This window comes from Cotesia glomerata, linkage group LG10, assembly GCF_020080835.1.
Source record: "Cotesia glomerata isolate CgM1 linkage group LG10, MPM_Cglom_v2.3, whole genome shotgun sequence".
NCBI classification, from domain to species: domain Eukaryota; kingdom Metazoa; phylum Arthropoda; class Insecta; order Hymenoptera; family Braconidae; genus Cotesia; species Cotesia glomerata.
The window spans coordinates 14,478,793-14,498,815 of NC_058167.1; the positions used below are offsets into that span (position 1 = coordinate 14,478,793).

Consider the following 20,023-nt stretch of genomic DNA (forward strand, 5'->3'; position numbering starts at 1 on the left):
TTTAAAAATTATCGAGTTCTTCATTGACAAAATCATTGAATTGTCTGTCCTGTAAAAACCATTCAAATTAATTGATGTATATATATATATAATTTAATTGATAGTTTGATAATAATCAATAAAAAAATTAAAAATTAAATAAATATTGCTACTACTGATGACTAATTTATAATAATAATAAATCTATGACGAAAAAAGTAGTGAAATAAATTCATTTCTCAAATTTACAACCAGCGCCCTCAATCAGATAAACCTAAAAAAATAATCAAGTTCACAATCATTAAAATAGTAATAACCTTAACAAATAAATCATAATTCACCTCGACACTTATTTTTATTGTTGTTAATAATAATAATAATAATTTTAAAAAAAATTTTTAACTTAAAAAAATAAAGTATAGATAAAAGTCAGCTGACAATTTAGTTTCAGTTAAAAATCAAAATGTCTGGTACGTATAACCACCGTAAGTTTACTATGTCACCATATTTACGTTAAACAAATAGTTTTAATAAATAAATAATTATATTTAAAAGGTAGTTAATTGTTAATGAATTAACAACGGAGATTGTTTAATAGTCCGTCTCACCAGTTTAAAATGATGTGCAACATTTGTCTTTGTCTGAGATCACGGTTAAATCTTGGCTTCTACCACGCCAATCATTTTTTTTCAATTTTAACCTTCAGCTTTATTGTCCTACAATTTTATTTATTATCTTACTTAAATGTTTAAAATTTTTCCAATTATTTAATATATTAATTTTAGTTATTGGTTAATATAATGAATGATGAGATGATTTTTATGTTTGCAGGTTGATTGTTTATTTATTTAGTTAGCAAGAATAATAATAATTATTATTATAAAACCATGGATAATATGGAGACAACTACAGGAGGAGGAGAGACAGCTGGTGAAGAAGAAGAAGATGTATCATTCCATTTAGGAGAATTATTTAATAGTTATGAAGAGCTGGAGTGCAAGTTAGAAAAATTTTCCAAGCGTAGCTTAGTCCATTATTGGAGACGAGACAGCAGAACTGTCAGCGGGGCTCACATGAAAACTGCAAGGCATATTAGCGAGAAACTTAGATATTATTCGGTCAAGTATGCTTGTATTTATGGTGGCCAGAAATTTCTACCACGTGGTGCTGGTAGAAGACAGTCACAGTACGTTCTTTTTAGTTTTTTTATTTTTTAGGGTTTCCTAGTTTAGTTTATGTACTTTTATTTTCTTTTGTTATGCCGACAAAAATAATTTACTGCAAATTTATTCATTTTATTTCGATTATTATAACATAGAAAAATTATTCTGAATGAAAATTGAAATTAAATATTCATAATTTAATTTGGTAATTAATAATTAAATCTTACCAAAATTTTTATTTTTATTTTAGATCAATCAGAACAAATTGTCCTGCGCACATCATGTTAAGAGCATCGAAAGACGGGAATAAATTAGAAGTCACTAGCGTAAATAATGACCATAATCATGAAATATCTGAGGTATTGATTAATTCACTAATCACTAATTATGCAGCTTCACTAAATTTTTTATTAATTCTAATTTATTATTGTCTCTTAGGAATTATTCAAAAAATTACCACAAGAAAGAAAATTATGCGGTGAAATGAAACAAGAAGTCCAGGAACTTATGCAGTTACACATTGACCGTAAAAGATTAAAAGAGTATGTTCGTTTACGTACAAACAAAATACTTAGATCTAAAGATTTATTTAACATTGCCGCCGCAAATAAACAAAAGAAGACAATAACTCCTGAGCGAGCGTACGAGTTGTTTGAGCGGATTCGTGATTTAGAAGATTTACAAAACCGCAATTCTAGCGGTAAAGTATTTTCTGAATCTGATGATGACACTTCACCGAGTGCCAAGCGTATTAAAAAGGAACCTCAATCACCTTGGGGGCAAGATGTAAGTTTAAAAAATTTTTTTTTTATTTTTTTATAAATCACTAAGGTAAAAGACCCAGTTATTGACAATGGCCTAGTTATTGACACTTGCAATTTTATTTAAATTAAAAAAAAAACAAATCAACTCTAATAAATTACTAAATGTATTTTTTGAATTATAAATTTTAAAATAATTGATTTTTTGAGAACATTTTATTTTTTTAATTAGAATGAAATTGCAAGTGTCATATAACTAGGCCAATGTCAATAACTGGGTCTCTTACCTTAGTACACGGAAAAAAGAAAACTCGAAAAATTACAATATATAATGTAACGTGGTGCTCCGTGATAAAAACTGGAAAAATTACAGTTTCAGATTGTAATTGAAGAGCTGATTTTCAAAAGGGTATCTTTTCATGTTTTAAAAGAACAGTTTTTTGAGCTTTTAAATATTAATTACTTTGAGAATTATAAAGATTTCTTAATGAAAATCGAATTGTAGCTTCATAACCGATAGCACTTTATAGCTAAATTTAAAAAGTTCAATAAAAATATTTATAATTGAAGATAACCAGTTTTTTGTGTCAATTAATCAAAAATGAAAAGATACCCTTTTGAAACTCAACTCCTCAATTATTACAGATTTTAGAAGACAGAGAATAGATTATTACATATTACAGATTTATACATAATGATATTTTAATAAATTATATATTTTACACTACATTATAAAATGTAATATTTATATTGAAAGCTCTGGAAATTAACATCCAAAGTTTGAATTTAGAAAAATGTTATTTCGAACTGTAATTTTTCTAGTTTTGATTACAACGGGACCGATTTTACATTTTTTACTGTAATTATTCCTGTTTTCTTCTTTCCGTGTAATTAATTTTCATTATTTAACTTATTTAAAAATTTATTAATTTAAAAATCAAGGAATTATCATCAGAATTAGCTGAAGCAAGTGAAGGTAATGACGGGGAAGATTCTTACACTCAATTATCGCAAGAAGAAGTTGTTGACGACATGGATACAACGGAAGATCAATTATTAAGTACGAATACCGACGGCGATTTAATTTCAGCGAACGGTGAAATCGTAGGCGAGTTGGTAATGCAAGATGACCCGTCAGTTATTATTGAGTCAATAGTTAACACAGACGAGTATGGCGACGAGCGTAACTTTGGAAGTTACCGCGATGACGATCATCACTTGAAGCATCAGGTTGACGACCACACTGATACCGAAGTGTTGTCAATTGATCCCATTGGAGCAGACGCTGAAATAGATAAGCTCTCGAAGACCCCGTCTAATTCACCTGTGCCTGGACAAACGATAGAATCGCTGTCGGCGGATATTGATGATCATTCACCCGAGTTAAATCAAAATCACTCGCACTCTCATCATATTAATCAAGACTCTCATAGAATTTGGATTATGAAAGAGTCGCCGACTCATCAAACTGATAACTTTGTTGATGATGATGATGATGATGATGATGGTGGTATAAAAACGTCTGCTGTAGAAGCTGCTGAATGTAGACCAGTTACCACTACAATTAATGGTGAAGAAAATTCGGATGTTAATGAAGTTGTTTTTGCAGAAGAGGCTAGTCATCAGTTATTATTGGAACAGCTTGCAGTCTTGAGAGCTGAAAAAAATAAATTGCATCATGAAACAGAAATGCTTAAGCTGAAAAAAAATAAACTTAAATTACAAATTGATTGTTTTACGAGTGAACTCAGTAAGCAGGAAATGGAAAAAGAAAAATTGAGATTGGAAATAACATTACTTAAGTCTAAAGTCGATGGTGATGGTGTTTCTTTGTTGTTTGTACCTTAATTTGGTTAAGATATGATTATTGAAACATGTGAATAAGACTACTGTTAGGTTACTGATTAATATTAATATTATTATTATTATTAAATATTTTATGAGTTTACTTATAAGCGTATTTATAATAACGGTCTAAAAAGTATTGTGAGGAAAAATAAAGAGAAGTTTTTTAAATGTATAGAGGGAACTATTTATGATAATAATGCATTTTTAATTCGCTCATTATTAATAATACATTAGATTTATATCGATGGATGATTATATTTTCATTATTGAATGACTGGTTAGAATATTTTTTGAAATTTCATGAGATAAGTTTATGGAAAAAATAAGACTTGCGCTGAGGTATTTTTAGTAAAGTTGACATGAAAATGCAGCTTATTAAATAATTGCCAATAAACAATTGTAATCTTTATTAATTAATAATAAATGTTTGTGGGAAATTTAAGTAATGATTTTTTATTAAGTCTATCTTCATTATAAAAATTAATAATAATAAAGTTAGCCTATATTTTTTATTTTAAATAAAAATAAAATTGAAAATAAAAATAAAAATAAAATTAAAAAATAAAATTTATTTGTAATAATTTTTTCAATAAAAAAAATTCTAAAAATTTTTAGATATCGGTTAACTTTATTGTCATTAAAAATTAATTAAATTTTATAAAGAAATTTTTAATTAATTTTTAAAACACAGTTACAATAAAAAAGAAAAAAAAATATTTAAATTTCCCGCTTCAAAGAAAAATTTGAATTTAGCGCCCTCTAAAACTACAAGCCAAAAGCTTCCAAGCCGATTAAAATGGCTGCGGCTTGTGCGTATGTGATGTAGATTATAACAAACATTCGTTGTTTAATTTTATCCAAGTTATTGAACAAATTGAAGAACTTCAAAAGTGATTTTTACACAGTTGAAACGGAATAACAATTGTTGCATGTGTAATTTATGTAACAATCAAAGCAGTAAGTACACTCTTTAATTTGTCAATACGTAAAATCATAATATCACGATAATGTCGTCATTGGGTTGAATAATTTCTTTCGTAAATATTATTCAGAACGAAAGAATAAAGTATAAATAAGTATTTATAATTAATTGGAAATGAAATTAATGATAGATAATTTATATCAGGAATTGATTGATAAATACACTGGAGGCTGATCGTAATAATATGGCAAGTCCATCGCCTTCGTCATCACCTATGCCACCACCACAAGCTCCAAGTCCAATGGGCCCGCCACAAGCTCCGTCGCCGTCAAACCCACAGGGAAGTCCGATGGGACCTCCGCAACACCATCCTCACAGTCCGACTCAAGGATATCCTGGTGGTCCTCCTCCACCTCCTGGCCCGGGACCTGGACCTGGTGGACCGCCTATGTCGCAACCGCCTCAACCGCCTCAACCGCCGTCTCAGCAGCAAAATTATCCACCACATCCGCAACAAATGCCTCCTAACATGGGACCCCAGGTAATTTATCATCAACTATTAGATAACTATTCATCTGATTATTTTTACAGCGATTTTTATTTTTAATTCAAGTATAAATTATATAGAAAATTAGTTTTGATGGAGCTCTATTTGACTGTCAGCATCGTTGATCATTTTCCTAAAATCTTGAACAATTGTTTTATTGCAAGCGCCGATAGCTCGTAGATTCATTATATCCATATTGTTCCCTGCATTTTTACATAATTATTAATTTGATTATTTTTTCAGCTAATTTTATCTCTTTATCTAGGTACGATTTATAGTTTTACCCATGATACTAAAATTAGCCGACATTCAATAATTTTTTATTTTTTTAATTAATTTAATTAAAACCACACAAATATATAAAAAAAAAAAATAATTTTTTTTTTTTTAATTATTTTTCAATAAAATAAATTATAAAAATTTTAAACGTCGGCTAGTTTAATTTTCACGTTTTACCCATAGACTTTTCTAGATATTGAAATAAAATTATTATAAAAAAATAGTAAAATTCCACTTGTAGAAATTAAAAAAAAAATTACAATTGCCAATTTTTAAAAATATTTTTTTTTTTTATTTAATGATTTAATAAGCGTGTTAAATAATAAAAAGTAAAAGAAAAATTAATGAAAAAAAAGACAACAAGACTATTCTAGGTCAAAAAAGTAAATTTAACTTGAAGAAATCATTTATTTTCTAAATTAACTACAATTTTTTAAAATTAAATTATTCTTAGATTTGAGTATTTTAATCTATCATAAATAATATTCTACAAAATAAATAATCATAAAAATCTACAATCAACTCGATCTCTTGAGTCGTCTACGCTGTGTCTGAAGATCAGTATCATTTATTAGCTTCGACATTTCTAACGCAAGAGTTTCTGTCCCCGCTGCTATCGTATTTGCTTTCATGACATTGAAAACTCCTCCTATTAATTTTAAATGTTGAATTATTAATTATTTCTCATGAAATATTAACAAAAATTACCTTTGGTATCTATAACAGTACCACCGGCTTCTCTAACCAGCAGAATTCCAGCCGCAACATCCCAAGGTTTCAAATGATCTATTTGAAATCCGTCAATTGTACCTTTTGCGACGTATGCTAGTCCCAATACTGCTGACCCAACATTTCTTACTCTAAATTCAAATTTGAAATTAATTTAATTCATGAAATTAATTATTAAAATATATAAAAGTGAATAATTTTGACACACTACCCATCAGCTATTCGTGACAATGCTTCTATTCTTCCTAATACAATATCGCGCTTAGGCGCTACTTTTAATAGACCGGGCTCGATATTCAACAGTGCAAGTTCCAATTTAGGTGTTTTGGAGACTGTAATTTTTTTGTCATTTAAAAACGCACCTTGGCCTTTTTTTGCCGTGTATAATTCATTGAAATGAGGGTTGTAAATAATAGCAAGTGTCATTTCTTTATTAATTGCTAGGCCGATTGATATGCAGCATTGTGGAAACCCGTGAACAAAATTAACTGTGCCATCGATTGGATCAATAATCCATGTAGGTGCGTCGGTTAATTCTAATGGTTCATCTTTGTTGTATGATTCTTCAGCAATAAACCTGTTGAAATTTACAATGATCTATTCATAATCTAATTAAAATATATTTTTTACAAGTATAAACTTTTCAAGCTAATTTTAAATTAAAAATAATTTTATTTAAATTCAATAAAATAATACTTGAATAATTTAACAAAAGTTTTTTTTTTTTATTAATTAAATAAACTCAATTATTTTTTATCACAATTTCGAGACAGAAATCTCTTGATTCATTGAAATTGTCATTGATATGAAATCTTATAAATTTATAACAGAGTACTTACTTGTGATCAGGAAATTTTTTGCTCAAATTTGATATTAACAAATTTTCAATAGCTTGGTCATCATCAGTAACAAGGTCCCGAAAATCTCCTTTGATTTTAACAACTTTTTCACGGTTCAAAGCAGTTTTCAAAATCTAAAAAAGTAAAATTTTTACTTTGTTTTTAACGAAAGATAAAAAATTAACTGACACGGTTAATAATTATCGTCAGTTGTGGAAGATAATTTTAAGTTTAAATACCTCGCCTGCTTGTAGTGCAAGTTGTTTAGCGAATACAAAGTATTCTTCAATTTCTTGATTAGTTGCCATTTTAATAGTCACAAATTACGATATTAAATAATTAAAAGATGTGCTACCGGTGAGGTGTTTCACATCAATGTAATTTCTATCAGGTTTTGTTCTTAAATAACTTAAATACCTTGACGTTTATCACTATTCTTAGATAATAATCTCATGTCTTTGTTCAAGTGTCACTGATATGAAATCTTATTAATTTGTTACACTTTTTATATTTATTTTTAATTGTTTATTATTTTCAACTGTCTAGTAAATTCTACTAAAAATTCATTTTAATAAATTTTATTTTAGTGTTTTTTTTAATTTTTTACATTTTAAATAAAATATTTAATTGTCAGGTAAAAAAAAATTAAATTTTATTTAAAATTTAGTTCTAATTTTCTTCATCCATTTTTTTTTTTAAATAAATTATATCAAAAAAATTTTTTTTCACATTCAAACTCAGAAAAAAAAATTTTAATGTTTTTATTTATCAATAAATTTTTATCGTATTCAAAGATAGTAATTGAATTTAAAAAATTGATATTGTTCTGACACTTATGATTGCAGATAATTATAAATAAAAAATTTTCTATAAATCAATGTTTAAGTAAAAATTACAATTTTTAAAAACTTTAAACAATTTTAGTTTGAAAAAAAATAAATCACCAATTTATTATAATTTATACAATATTTAAATAAACACCAAAAATCTTTTATAAAATAATTTTCAATTAAAATTTTTTATAAATATAAAACATAGTTAACACAACAGTAAAAAAATTTTATACAGTTGCTTAAAAAATTTACATAAAATTTAAAGAAGAAAAACTAATTTTTATTTACAAAAATAAAATATTGAACTAGAAAAAAAAAATTATCTATGAACAGTTTGATAACTAGGTTGAAACTATAAATATTCTTGCACTCGTTGAGTGATTTAGTCATCAATTATCAATGAATTAAAAACTAATAAACTTATTGTGATATGATGATATATTCAAAGCGAATAAATACATCAGAGTTGCTAATGCTAATTCTCTTTGTATACCTCCGTCATAATTATCAATTATTAACAATCAATAATAATAAATTTATATAAAATTAACAATTAAATGAAACAGCTTAATAAATTATTCACTAGATTTTTTATCATTAACGCGTCGCCGGTGAGTCTTAACATCAGCAAGTCTGACAAGCTTGACCAGCTCGGGTGCAAGTTTTCGATTGCCCATAGCCAGCACTCTAGGCTTCATAATATTGAAATCTCCGCCAGATGTATCGATAACATGACCGCCGGCTTCGCGAATTATCAGAACACCCGCAGCAACGTCCCAGGGCATTAAATTGTCGGTGTGATAAACATCTGCGGCCCCCATCGCCACATGGCAAAGTGTCAACGCTGCGGATCCAAGAGTTCTTATTCCGTGGGCTATTGTAACAAATGCCTCAATCCGACCGAGGATTATGTCCCTGATGTCTTCTATGGTCGCGTATGATGCTTCAATGCACACCAGAGACTGTCGCAATTCTGAAATACGTAACAGATTTATTTAAATTTAAATTATCAATGAACTTTTGATCTTGATAGTTTATATTTATGATTTATTATTGGTTGGCAAATACTCACCAAAGACGTCAGAACTTTTGATCGGCTTCCCGTTTAGATAAGCGCCGCGTCCTCGTCGCGCTGTAAACATTTGCTCGAGAACTGGGTTGTAAACAATCCCGATTTCTGGTTCCCGATTCACCAGGAGAGCTATTGATATGCAGGTGTGGGGAAATGCGTGGACGAAGTTTGTCGTTCCGTCAATCGGGTCGATTATCCAAGTCGGTGCGGCTGTTAATTCTGGAAGGATGTTTGTTTTTGATACCGTTTCTTCTCCTATGAATCTGAAATAATTAGTTAATTATTTATTCAATTTTAAAAATTATAAACATTAATAAAATTATAAAAATTTATAAACATTAATAAAATTACAGAGAACAATATAATTATTAAATATTTTGACCGTGAGAAAGTTAAATTAATTTAGAACAATTAGTGTAGAAAAATTGTTTCTAACTTGATAATATTTTATGATTCTTGAAGTTTTGTTATTGCCAAAAATTTTAGAATTATTTTGAAATAAAATAAGTTTATAATTCTTTTTCTTTTTATTATTTGTTAATAGTTTTTTGTTTTGTTTTTTTTTTAATTATACACAAATAATTGAAAGAATTTCCATTAAAAAATCTTATTAGTTTTTTGTTATTAAATTGTTCTTAAAATTTTCAATATTATTTGATGAATTAATAAAGTATTATTAACTTTTAAATATTGATAGATTTTTGAATTTTTTTAATTGCAAAAAATACCATAATTATTTAATTAGAAAAAAATTATACCTGTGATTTTTTTTAATACTTTTTTAAGTTATAAATAAGAAATTGAAAGAATTTACAATAATAAATCTTATTAGTTTTTTTGTAATTAAATTTTCTGAAAAATTATTTTTTTACAACTGAGATAAAAATAATGAAATCAATTTTCTTAAAATTTTCAATACTGATATCTCAATTTTCCTTGAAAAATCTTATTCATTTTTTACGAGCTACTACACATACACTAATAAAATATTCTATTAACTCAACAATTATTTTAAAAATTAATTATGAATTAAATTTTTATATATTTTTTTTGACACTTAAAAATAATAAAAAATAAAATCAGTAGATTTGTTCAATGTAAAAATTACTTTAAACAAAGAAAACGTTGGCATAAAATTAACATCTATCAAGACCTTGTCAGTTGAAATTTATTTCAGTAACCAAACAGCCAAACTATTAGAAAACATTACTTGCGAATAGCTTTTAAATAAAATAATTTCATAATATCAAAATTTTCCGTAGAAAAACTTCCGTAAAATAAAATCTAAAAATAGCTTTGAAGTTTTAACAAACGATACGTACTTGTGTGTAGGAAATTCTTTAACAAGGCCGTCAATCAAAATTTGTTCAACTTTTTTGTCGTACTCAGTAACTAAGTCCCAGTCACCAGCTTTAGTTTCAATATTTTTTCCACCTTGTATCGCATCTCTGATTATCTGAAATGTCACATCAATAAAAATTCTTCAACATATAGATGTAATACATCTAGCCATTCACATCACCACTTATCAATCTTTCAATAAATTACTCTGTCTATAAATACATCGTCTCTCATGTCAAATAAAGTACCATCTATCATTAATCATTAAATAGTTTTATGTATAAATAAAAAAAGGAATACCTTCGCCGATTCAATGGTCAGTTTCATAACAAAGTCATAACAGTAATCCAATTCTTTTTGACTCGCCATTTTTATTTTATTTCAAGTATAAATTATAAATTATATATTAATTCTAACAACAAAATAATAAAATGTTATCCACTGGGTCTTACACACAAGTGACGTGATATTTACGGAAGCGCACTACTTATGCAAAAGCTCCACAACCCCACTACACTACGTTATTTTTCCAATATATACATCCTGCGTTGATACCATTCATTTCCCTATTATTTTTATTTTTATATATTTTATATACTTCTTTTAACTTTTCTTCGCCAATTATTTTACCTCAGTGTAAACTTATTGTCTTTTAACATTTTTTAGTCTTTATAAAAATTTATTTATGATTATTATATTATAATTTTTAAGTGTGGAGTTGGGAGAAGAAATTTTTGGGTTGATTTTTTTTCTAATTCAATTTTAAACTTTTTTTTTTTTTAATAATGAATTAAAAAAAAACTAGAAGTATAAAATTTTAAATTTTAAATTAAAAGCAAAATTTTATTTTCAATTTAATTTAAAATTTTAAAAATTTAATTTTAAATTTAAAATTCAGAAAACTATGACTAAATTTTTTAGAATATATTTTTAAAAACTTTTAGTTCAAGAAATGTAAAAATTATTAAAAATCAGCTAATTTGAGTTTCACTAAAATTCATAATGACTTTTTTGTTATTGTTGTAAGTAATAATTACAAGATTGAATTAATTAATATAAATAATTGCATTTAAAATAATTTAAAAATTATTAGAGTAAATATAACAGAAATTTGACCATTTTTTTTTTGGTTTTATTTAACAAAAAAAAATGTAATAAAAAAAATTCATTAGTTTTATAAAAATTTAATTCGATATATAGTAAGTTCATTAAATTAGAAAATATTTATTAAAAAAAAATTTTTTTAAGCTTAATTAAATAATTAGGATGAAAAATGAACTTATTACTCGTTTTTTTTTTTTAGTTTAGTCAAATATTTAATTATAAATAAAAAATTTTCTAAGTGAAAACTGAATTGTAACCCAGAAAATTTTTTACAAAAAATCATCAAATTACAAATAATTAATTCCAATAGTATAAATAAAATAAAACAAGTAAATAAATCCAAAATAAACATCTAAAAAAATCATGACCAAAAATTTATAAATTTATAATATGATAAATAAAAGTAAACAATGTTCACATCAGATAAGTGAGCAATCGAGCGTAATTTAAGTAACAGGTGTAGGGACCCACGTGTTAACAATGTGTCACCTGTATTGAACCAGTGAATAAACGTTGTTTTTTCACCATCAACTCTTTCTTCGCTCGTTCTCTCCGTACTTTATGTTTCCATATACTCACATACTCATATAATACATCCACATACTTCTAAACTTACAATCATAACACAGCATGCTGCGTTCACGCTTCTAGCAACACGTAATCACGTTCCAGAGGCATGTTTACAATCTTACGCTTAGCTTTGTAATATTGTTTTAGGATATCTGGTATCTATCATCAACTTCCTATGATTTATTCCGTCTGTTTCTTATTCTACCTGACCACCGCTGTCATTATCATTAGCAGAAAATAATCAAAGGGAAAATTAAAGCGGCTGTTATATTAATCAGCTTGACCATTATTGCTCACGTCTTTTGTCTAAATTTCATTGTTCGATATAAAAATGTTATTTATCGATGATTAAATTAAAAGTTCAAGTTTACGTAGATTCTGAATGACATAACGTAGTTTAAGTTTGAGCAATGGAAAATTTCATTAAATTCATACGTGACGGAAATTATAAAATGTGGTTCTATTGCTATTGGAATTATAATTGACGCGCTGATAACCATTTGCATTTGTATTTTATTTATCGCCTTATCTGTTACGCCAACTGATAGATGTGATTATAATAATGTTATATTATAAATATGTTGATAAATTGAATAAAAAAATTTCTAAGTCTGTGTAAACAAATAATGAAACTTTTAATATTTAATATTACAAAAATATATATTATATTATTTTATATTGCATCTAATACTTAGTTTTCAATGTCAGAGATGTACCATAAATAATCACGCAAATAGTCACAATAGTAAAGACGTCACACGGTGTGATATGATTATATGAGTTGTAATAAATAATATTATTGCACGGTGGATAGAAATTTAATCCTGACGAAGCATACATATTAATAGACTAGTTTATTTTTACTTATATTATAGTCTATTATTAAGCTAGAATTTATTTATATGATGTGATATAAGTTCACCTTTTATTGATCGGATTTTTAAGTTTAATAAAAAATCTTGAGATTAATAATGTAAGATTAAAAAAAAAAAAAACAAACTGAAAGAATAAAGAATATAGATTAAAGAATTTTTTTTATTCCAGGGCCCACCAGGAGCACCTCCAGGAGCACAAGGCCCCGGAGGACCAATGATGCCAGGACAGATGGGAGGACCTCCAAGTGCTGGACATATGGGACCAAATCAAATGGGACCGGGAGGACCACCTCCACTAGGTTCAGGACAGATGTTCCCTGGACCACCGAATATGGGACCTGGAGGTCCTAACCAAATGGGTCCTGGAGGTAATCATCAATAATAATTTCAGTTATTATTATTAATATTAATTAAAAACTATAATTTTTAATGTAGTTAATATTATCGTCCATAATTATCAACAATAATTTGTATATCAGGAATGTGGACAAGATAGGATCATAATAACAAATTACATTATTATTTCTGCGACGTTTCGGTTATTTATTAGACCTTTCTCAGGCATCTGAAAATTACACATAACAATTGCTACAATTAGAATATTTACTATAATACGAATTCCAATAATCACTATCTTACATTGCACAGTTGCTTTAGTTGCCAAGCAATAACAATTTTATACGTGTCGTGTTTTACTTTATTTCTGGAATATTAATAATCATAATAATAATAATAATTAATAAATCTACCAATTTTGTTATTTTGTGATGATTTATATGACTAAGGCAACTGTGTAATGTAAGATAGTGATTGTTAGAATTCGTATTATGGTAAATATTGTAATTGTAGCAATTGTTATGTTATTTTGTTGGTTATTAACATGTGTAATTTTCAGATGCCTGAAGAAGGTCTAATAAATGATCGAAACGTCGCAGAAATAATAATGTAATTTGTTATTATAATCCTATCTTGTCCACATTCCTGATATACAAATTATTATTGTAATTTTTAACTTGAAAATATTTTTTAGGACCAAATCAAATGGGTCCAGGCCATATAGGACCCGGTGGACCTCCAGCCCCGCACATGCAAGGGCCAAACAACCAAATACCGAGTGGACCGGGGCATATACAAGGACCTCCACCATCAGGACACATAAATATGGGCCCAGGACCTGGACCGATACCTCCAGGTCCAGGTCACATGAATCCATCAATGCCTGGCGGTCCTCAGGGTCCTATGCCTGGTGGTCCGCAGGGTCCGTCGATGGGTCCAGGTGGTCTGATGCCAGGCGCTCCTCCCAATATGTGTCCGCCAAATCAAGGTCACGGCGCTAATGGACACTCTCAGATGAATATGACCGGTCCAGGAAGTCAAATGAACATCGGGCCTGGTGGTCCAGGTGTTCCAATGAATATGGGAGGTCCCAATGCTTCTGGACCAGGTCCAGCTGGGCCAATGGGTCCTAATTCTGGACCTGGAAACCAAATGGGACCTGGCGGACCGATGATGCCTGGGTCGGGACCCAATCAGATGCCTCCAGGTGGACCTGCGAGTCAAATGGGACCTGGAGGACCCTCACCGATGAGCGCTAACAATTCTGGAGGCCCAGGTGGACCTGGTGGACCGCCAGGCCCTCTAGGAATGGGTCCGATGCCGCCAGGAGCTCTAAATCAACCACTGGGGCCAATGGGGCCTGGAGGACCAGGTAATTCAATGCCTCCGGCTCCTGGTGGTCCGCCTGGTGGCTCTGGAACTGGACAAGAAAATCTCAGTGCTCTGCAAAAAGCCATCGACTCAATGGAAGAAAAAGGTCTCCAAGAAGACCCTCGGTACTCACAATTACTAGCTCTCCGTGCTCGTGGTCAAGGCGGGGCCAATGATAGGTTCACTACTCAGCAATTCCAACAGCTTCGCGTTCAAATAATGGCTTATCGTTTACTAGCGCGGAATCAGCCGCTGTCTCAGCAACTAGCTCTGGCAGTTCAAGGAGCAGCTCCACCACCTGGCCTAAATCGAACAAATGATTCTACTCAAGGACCTGGTACTCTTGCAGGTCCTCTTCAGATTCCAAGTGTCAATGGGCCATCTCGACCTGGCTCTCAACCGTCTCAACAGTTGCAGCAACACCAACAACAGCAAGTCGGTAATAAAAGTAACCGCGTTACGAGTGTTGTTAAACCAGCTGGATTAGATCCTCTAGTTATTCTTCAGGAGCGTGAAAATCGTGTTGCGACAAGAATTGCCTTACGTATGGAACAGTTGAGCAATTTACCGACAAACATGCCTGAGGATCTTCGTATTCAAGCTCAGATAGAATTACGTATGCTACGCGTACTTAACTTCCAACGTCAACTACGTTCTGAAATAATTGCTTGTACTCGCAAGGATACGACGCTTGAAACTGCTGTTAATGTTAAAGCTTACAAACGTACCAAACGTCAAGGATTACGGGAAGCTCGTGCTACTGAAAAATTGGAAAAACAACAGAAACTTGAAGCAGAACGCAAACGCCGACAGAAACATCAAGAATTTTTGACCTCTGTTTTGCAACATGGCAAAGATTGGAAAGAATTTCATCGTAATAATGTTGCTAAAATGTCACGATTGAACAAAGCTGTGCTGAATCATCACGCTAATGCTGAGCGTGAACAGAAGAAGGAGCAAGAACGTATTGAGAAAGAACGTATGCGTCGTTTGATGGCTGAAGACGAAGAAGGATACCGTAAGCTTATTGATCAGAAAAAAGACAAACGGTTGGCATTCTTGTTGTCGCAAACTGATGAGTATATTAGTAATCTTACTGAAATGGTCAAGCAGCACAAAATGGAGCAGAAACGGAAGCAAGTTGAAGAGCAGAAACGCAAGAAGAAGAAGAAAAAGTTGCAAGATGGTACTCCAGTCAATGAAGATGGTACTCCGGCTGAGGACACGCGTGTTCATGTTTATGAAGTAAGTACTGGACGTACGTTGACTGGTGAAGACGCTCCCATGATGAGTCAATTAAATGCTTTTATGGAGTCTCACCCGGGTTGGGAAGTTATGGAATCTGATAGCGAGGAAGACGATGATGATGATGAAGAAGAAAATGTATCTGAACAAAAAGCCAAAACCGGTGATTTCTCGGCTGCTTCTGCTGCTGATAGTAACAGTGGTGCAGGTGACTCTGTCATTGAAACTAAGAAAAAATTAAATAAAGCCAAAGTGGAGGATGATGAGTATAAAACTGAAGAGCAGACTTATTACAGTATTGCACATACAGTACATGAGAGTGTTACTGAACAAGCCTCAATTATGGTTAATGGTATACTCAAAGAGTATCAGATAAAAGGTCTCGAGTGGTTGGTGTCATTGTTTAACAACAATCTCAATGGTATTTTAGCTGACGAAATGGGTCTCGGTAAGACAATACAAACTATTGCGCTCGTTACTCATCTTATGGAGAAGAAGAAGGTCAATGGACCGTTTTTAATCATCGTTCCATTGTCAACACTATCTAATTGGGTTCTTGAGTTCGAAAAGTGGGCTCCGAGTGTCGTTGTTGTTTCCTACAAAGGCTCGCCGGCGGGACGACGCGCGATACAATCTCAGATGCGAGCCACCAAGTTCAATGTACTGTTGACCACCTATGAATACGTTATCAAGGACAAAAGCGTACTGGCTAAGCTACAGTGGAAGTACATGATCATTGATGAGGGTCACAGAATGAAGAATCATCATTGTAAATTAACACAAGTATTAAATACACATTATTTAGCGCCACATCGGTTATTATTGACCGGTACTCCTTTGCAAAACAAATTACCTGAGCTTTGGGCGCTTCTGAACTTTTTGTTACCTTCAATTTTCAAATCATGTAGTACGTTTGAGCAATGGTTCAATGCACCGTTTGCTACTACCGGAGAAAAAGTGGAGTTGAATGAAGAAGAAACAATTCTTATCATTCGTCGTCTTCATAAAGTACTGCGACCTTTCTTGCTGCGACGTTTGAAAAAAGAAGTCGAATCTCAGTTACCTGACAAAGTTGAGTATATTATCAAGTGTGACATGTCTGGTCTGCAGAAAGTATTGTACAGACATATGCAGAGCAAGGGTGTGCTGTTGACTGATGGTTCAGAGAAAGGAAAACAAGGAAAAGGTGGTGCGAAAGCACTCATGAATACTATTGTACAATTGCGTAAATTATGTAATCATCCGTTCATGTTCCAAGCTATTGAAGAAAAATATTGTGAACATATAGGCGTTCAGGGTTCACACACAGTATCAGGTCCAGATTTATATCGAGCATCGGGTAAGTTTGAGTTGTTAGATCGTATATTACCAAAATTAAAGGCAACTAACCATCGAGTATTGCTGTTTTGTCAAATGACTCAGTTGATGACGATAATGGAAGACTATTTAAGCTGGCGTGGCTTTAAGTATTTACGTTTAGACGGTACAACCAAAGCTGAAGATCGTGGTGACTTGTTGAAGAGATTCAACGATCCTGGATCACAATATTTCTTATTCTTACTGTCAACTCGTGCTGGAGGTTTGGGTCTAAATTTACAAGCCGCTGATACTGTAGTTATATTCGATTCTGACTGGAATCCTCACCAAGATTTGCAAGCCCAGGATCGTGCTCATCGTATTGGACAAAAGAATGAAGTAAGAGTACTACGTTTGATGACTGTTAACTCAGTCGAGGAGAGAATATTGGCTGCTGCGCGTTACAAGTTGAATATGGATGAAAAAGTTATTCAGGCTGGTATGTTTGACCAGAAATCAACAGGAAGTGAAAGACAGCAATTCTTGCAGAGTATATTGCATCAAGATGACGCTGATGACGAAGAAGAAAACGAAGTGCCAGATGATGAAACAGTTAATCAGATGATCGCTAGATCTGAGGGTGAGTTTGAGACCTTCCAAAAGTTAGACCTGGAAAGACGGCGTGAAGAAGCTAAACCAGGCCCCAATCGTAAATCAAGGTTGCTGGAAGAAAATGAGTTACCTGACTGGTTGGTTAAAGACGACGATGAAGTCGAACGCTGGACTTACGAGGAAGATGAGGAGCGTTACTTGGGACGTGGGTCTCGACAGCGTAAGGAAGTCGACTATACAGACAGTTTGACGGAGAAAGAGTGGCTGAAAGCCATCGACGATGACGGCGTTGAGTTTGATGACGAGGAGGAAGACGATAAGAAGAAGAAGAAAACTCGCAAGCGACGCAAGAGAGGCGAGGAAGACGAGGAACCGGTCCAGAAAAAACGTCGTGGTGCTGGAAGCAGCAGCAGCGCTGGTCCCTCGGTTGATATGAAATTACGGAAATCTATGAAGAAGCTACTAATGGTTGTTGTTAATTACACCGACAGCACTGATGGTAGATTGCTCAGTGAGCCTTTTATGAGATTGCCGTCGCGCCGAGAATTACCTGACTATTACGATGTCATAAAGAAGCCACTGACCATCAATAAATTATTAAAGAAAGTTGATGAAGGCAAAGTAAGTACACACATATTGAATTATTTAGGGAGAAAAGTTTGACGTTTGTTTTTAAATAGTCGGTCTAGAAAAACTCGGTCTTTCATTTTTAATTAGCAATAAACTTTAAGATAATTACTGATTCCAAGTGTTTTCCCGGTAGTTTATTTAGATTTAACGGAGATTTTAAAATTAGTTGTTAAATTAATTGACTCGATGGCACTTCTTTATTACTTTCAGTAAACTTTTCTCGTAAACTTAACTCGTAAGTTAACAAGAAACTGTCTTGTCTTGACATTCTACAAGAGATTTATAGCTTATTTTTTTATTGTTAATTTTTACTCCCATAAAAGTTGAAAGATTCACATATAATAACGTGATAAATTTTTAGTAGATTTCATTAAAATCTAATTATTGCATTGGTCCTCATGATGGAACTTTTAAAAAATTTTGCTATATTCCAACTCAACTCAACGAGCTGAGTCAGAAAATACATCGGGTCTTTATTAAACTCAACATACTTATTCTACAGATAGATACCGAAGTCAAGTTCGAAGATGAGCTTAATCGGTCAAGTAATTTAGAAATGCGAAGATTTAAAAATCATAAAAATTCATATTTTTTCATTTTATTACTTGAATAATTTTTGAATGGGATAACTTATTAAATCTTTATAAATTTCATCTGAAAGCTTTAATCTGTTACAGCTATAATCTTAAAATTAAATCCTATTCACCTTTTTTTTCTCGAAATTACTGAAATCTAAAAATTTCTAAAACTACTAAGTACTTTTTTATTTTTAAAATGATTGAATCTAATAAATAACTAATTAATAGCTAACTAATTAATAACTAACTAATAAATAAATAAATAACAAATTAATTATATTTTCAGTACTCCAGTGTTGATGAACTAGAAAAAGATTTTATTCAACTGTGTAAAAATGCCCAAATTTATAATGAAGAAGCCTCGCCAATCCACGAAGATTCAATAGTCTTGGAATCTGTTTTTACAAACGCACGACAGAGGCTCGAAGCCGAGGGTTCAGTCTCAGACGATGGTCAGTAATAATATTTTTATTTTTATTTTTAATGTCACTTGAGTTTTTAGTTCGGTTTTTATAAAATTACATTTTTTTTTTTTTCAGGAAATAACTCATCTCTAGGCGACTGCGATGATGGATCGGATGGTGACTCGAGTGTAAGGATGAAGATAAAATTAAAAGGACGCAAAAGTGAAAGCAGAACGGGTAGACGGAAAAGGATAACTAAAAAGTATGTTTCTGATGATGATGATGATGCTGATGACAATTAATTTACTTTTTTATATTTAATTAACTATTCTATTATTAATATTACTAAAATTAATTATTATTAGTTATCAGATTTAGATTTATAGTTAATTCTTATAATTTACATACCAAACTATTGAACTTAATTAGAATTTAAATGGACCGCACTTTAATTTTTATTAAAATAAGCAATTTAATTTAATATTTTTTTTTGTCTGTTTTGGTAATGCTCAAAATTAAATGTTTGCCTTTGATAAAAAAATATCAGATTAATTAATTAATTATTTATAATAATATTAATTATTGCATTTAAAATCTTTTCAATTTTTCTCATAAATTACAACATAAAAATATCTGATATTTCTTTTTTTGATAATATAAAATTGTTGGAATTTAATTAAATAAAATAA

The 20,023-nt window shown here is 30.7% G+C and overlaps 4 protein-coding genes across 4 annotated transcripts; 2 read left to right on the forward strand and 2 right to left on the reverse strand.

Moving 5' to 3' along the window:
- The first annotated feature begins 344 nt into the window (after positions 1–344).
- Positions 345–4,193, forward strand: LOC123272494. Its single transcript, XM_044739340.1, has 5 exons — positions 345–449; positions 811–1,165; positions 1,393–1,501; positions 1,581–1,928; positions 2,846–4,193. Exons 2-5 carry the CDS (start codon positions 867–869, stop codon positions 3,749–3,751), a joined length of 1,662 nt encoding a protein of 553 aa, XP_044595275.1. The 5' UTR covers positions 345–449; positions 811–866; the 3' UTR covers positions 3,752–4,193.
- A 691-nt stretch (positions 4,194–4,884) lies between these two features.
- On the forward strand, positions 4,885–19,823 carry LOC123272479 (ATP-dependent helicase brm). The gene is made up of 5 exons (XM_044739314.1): positions 4,885–5,214; positions 13,032–13,230; positions 13,893–18,343; positions 19,217–19,382; positions 19,470–19,823. The coding sequence occupies exons 1-5, from the start codon at positions 4,918–4,920 to the stop codon at positions 19,634–19,636; spliced, it is 5,280 nt and encodes a 1,759-aa protein (XP_044595249.1). The 5' UTR covers positions 4,885–4,917; the 3' UTR covers positions 19,637–19,823.
- Positions 5,929–7,579, reverse strand: LOC123272517 (inositol monophosphatase 2-like). The gene is made up of 5 exons (XM_044739376.1): positions 7,307–7,579; positions 7,068–7,201; positions 6,440–6,805; positions 6,208–6,359; positions 5,929–6,148 (listed from the first exon to the last, which is right to left on the reverse strand). Exons 1-5 carry the CDS (start codon positions 7,373–7,375, stop codon positions 6,018–6,020), a joined length of 852 nt encoding a protein of 283 aa, XP_044595311.1. The 5' UTR covers positions 7,376–7,579; the 3' UTR covers positions 5,929–6,017.
- LOC123272516 (inositol monophosphatase 1-like) lies at positions 8,321–10,782 on the reverse strand. Its single transcript, XM_044739375.1, has 4 exons — positions 10,614–10,782; positions 10,295–10,428; positions 8,973–9,235; positions 8,321–8,873 (listed from the first exon to the last, which is right to left on the reverse strand). The coding sequence occupies exons 1-4, from the start codon at positions 10,680–10,682 to the stop codon at positions 8,476–8,478; spliced, it is 864 nt and encodes a 287-aa protein (XP_044595310.1). The 5' UTR covers positions 10,683–10,782; the 3' UTR covers positions 8,321–8,475.
- Positions 19,824–20,023: the final 200 nt, after the last annotated feature.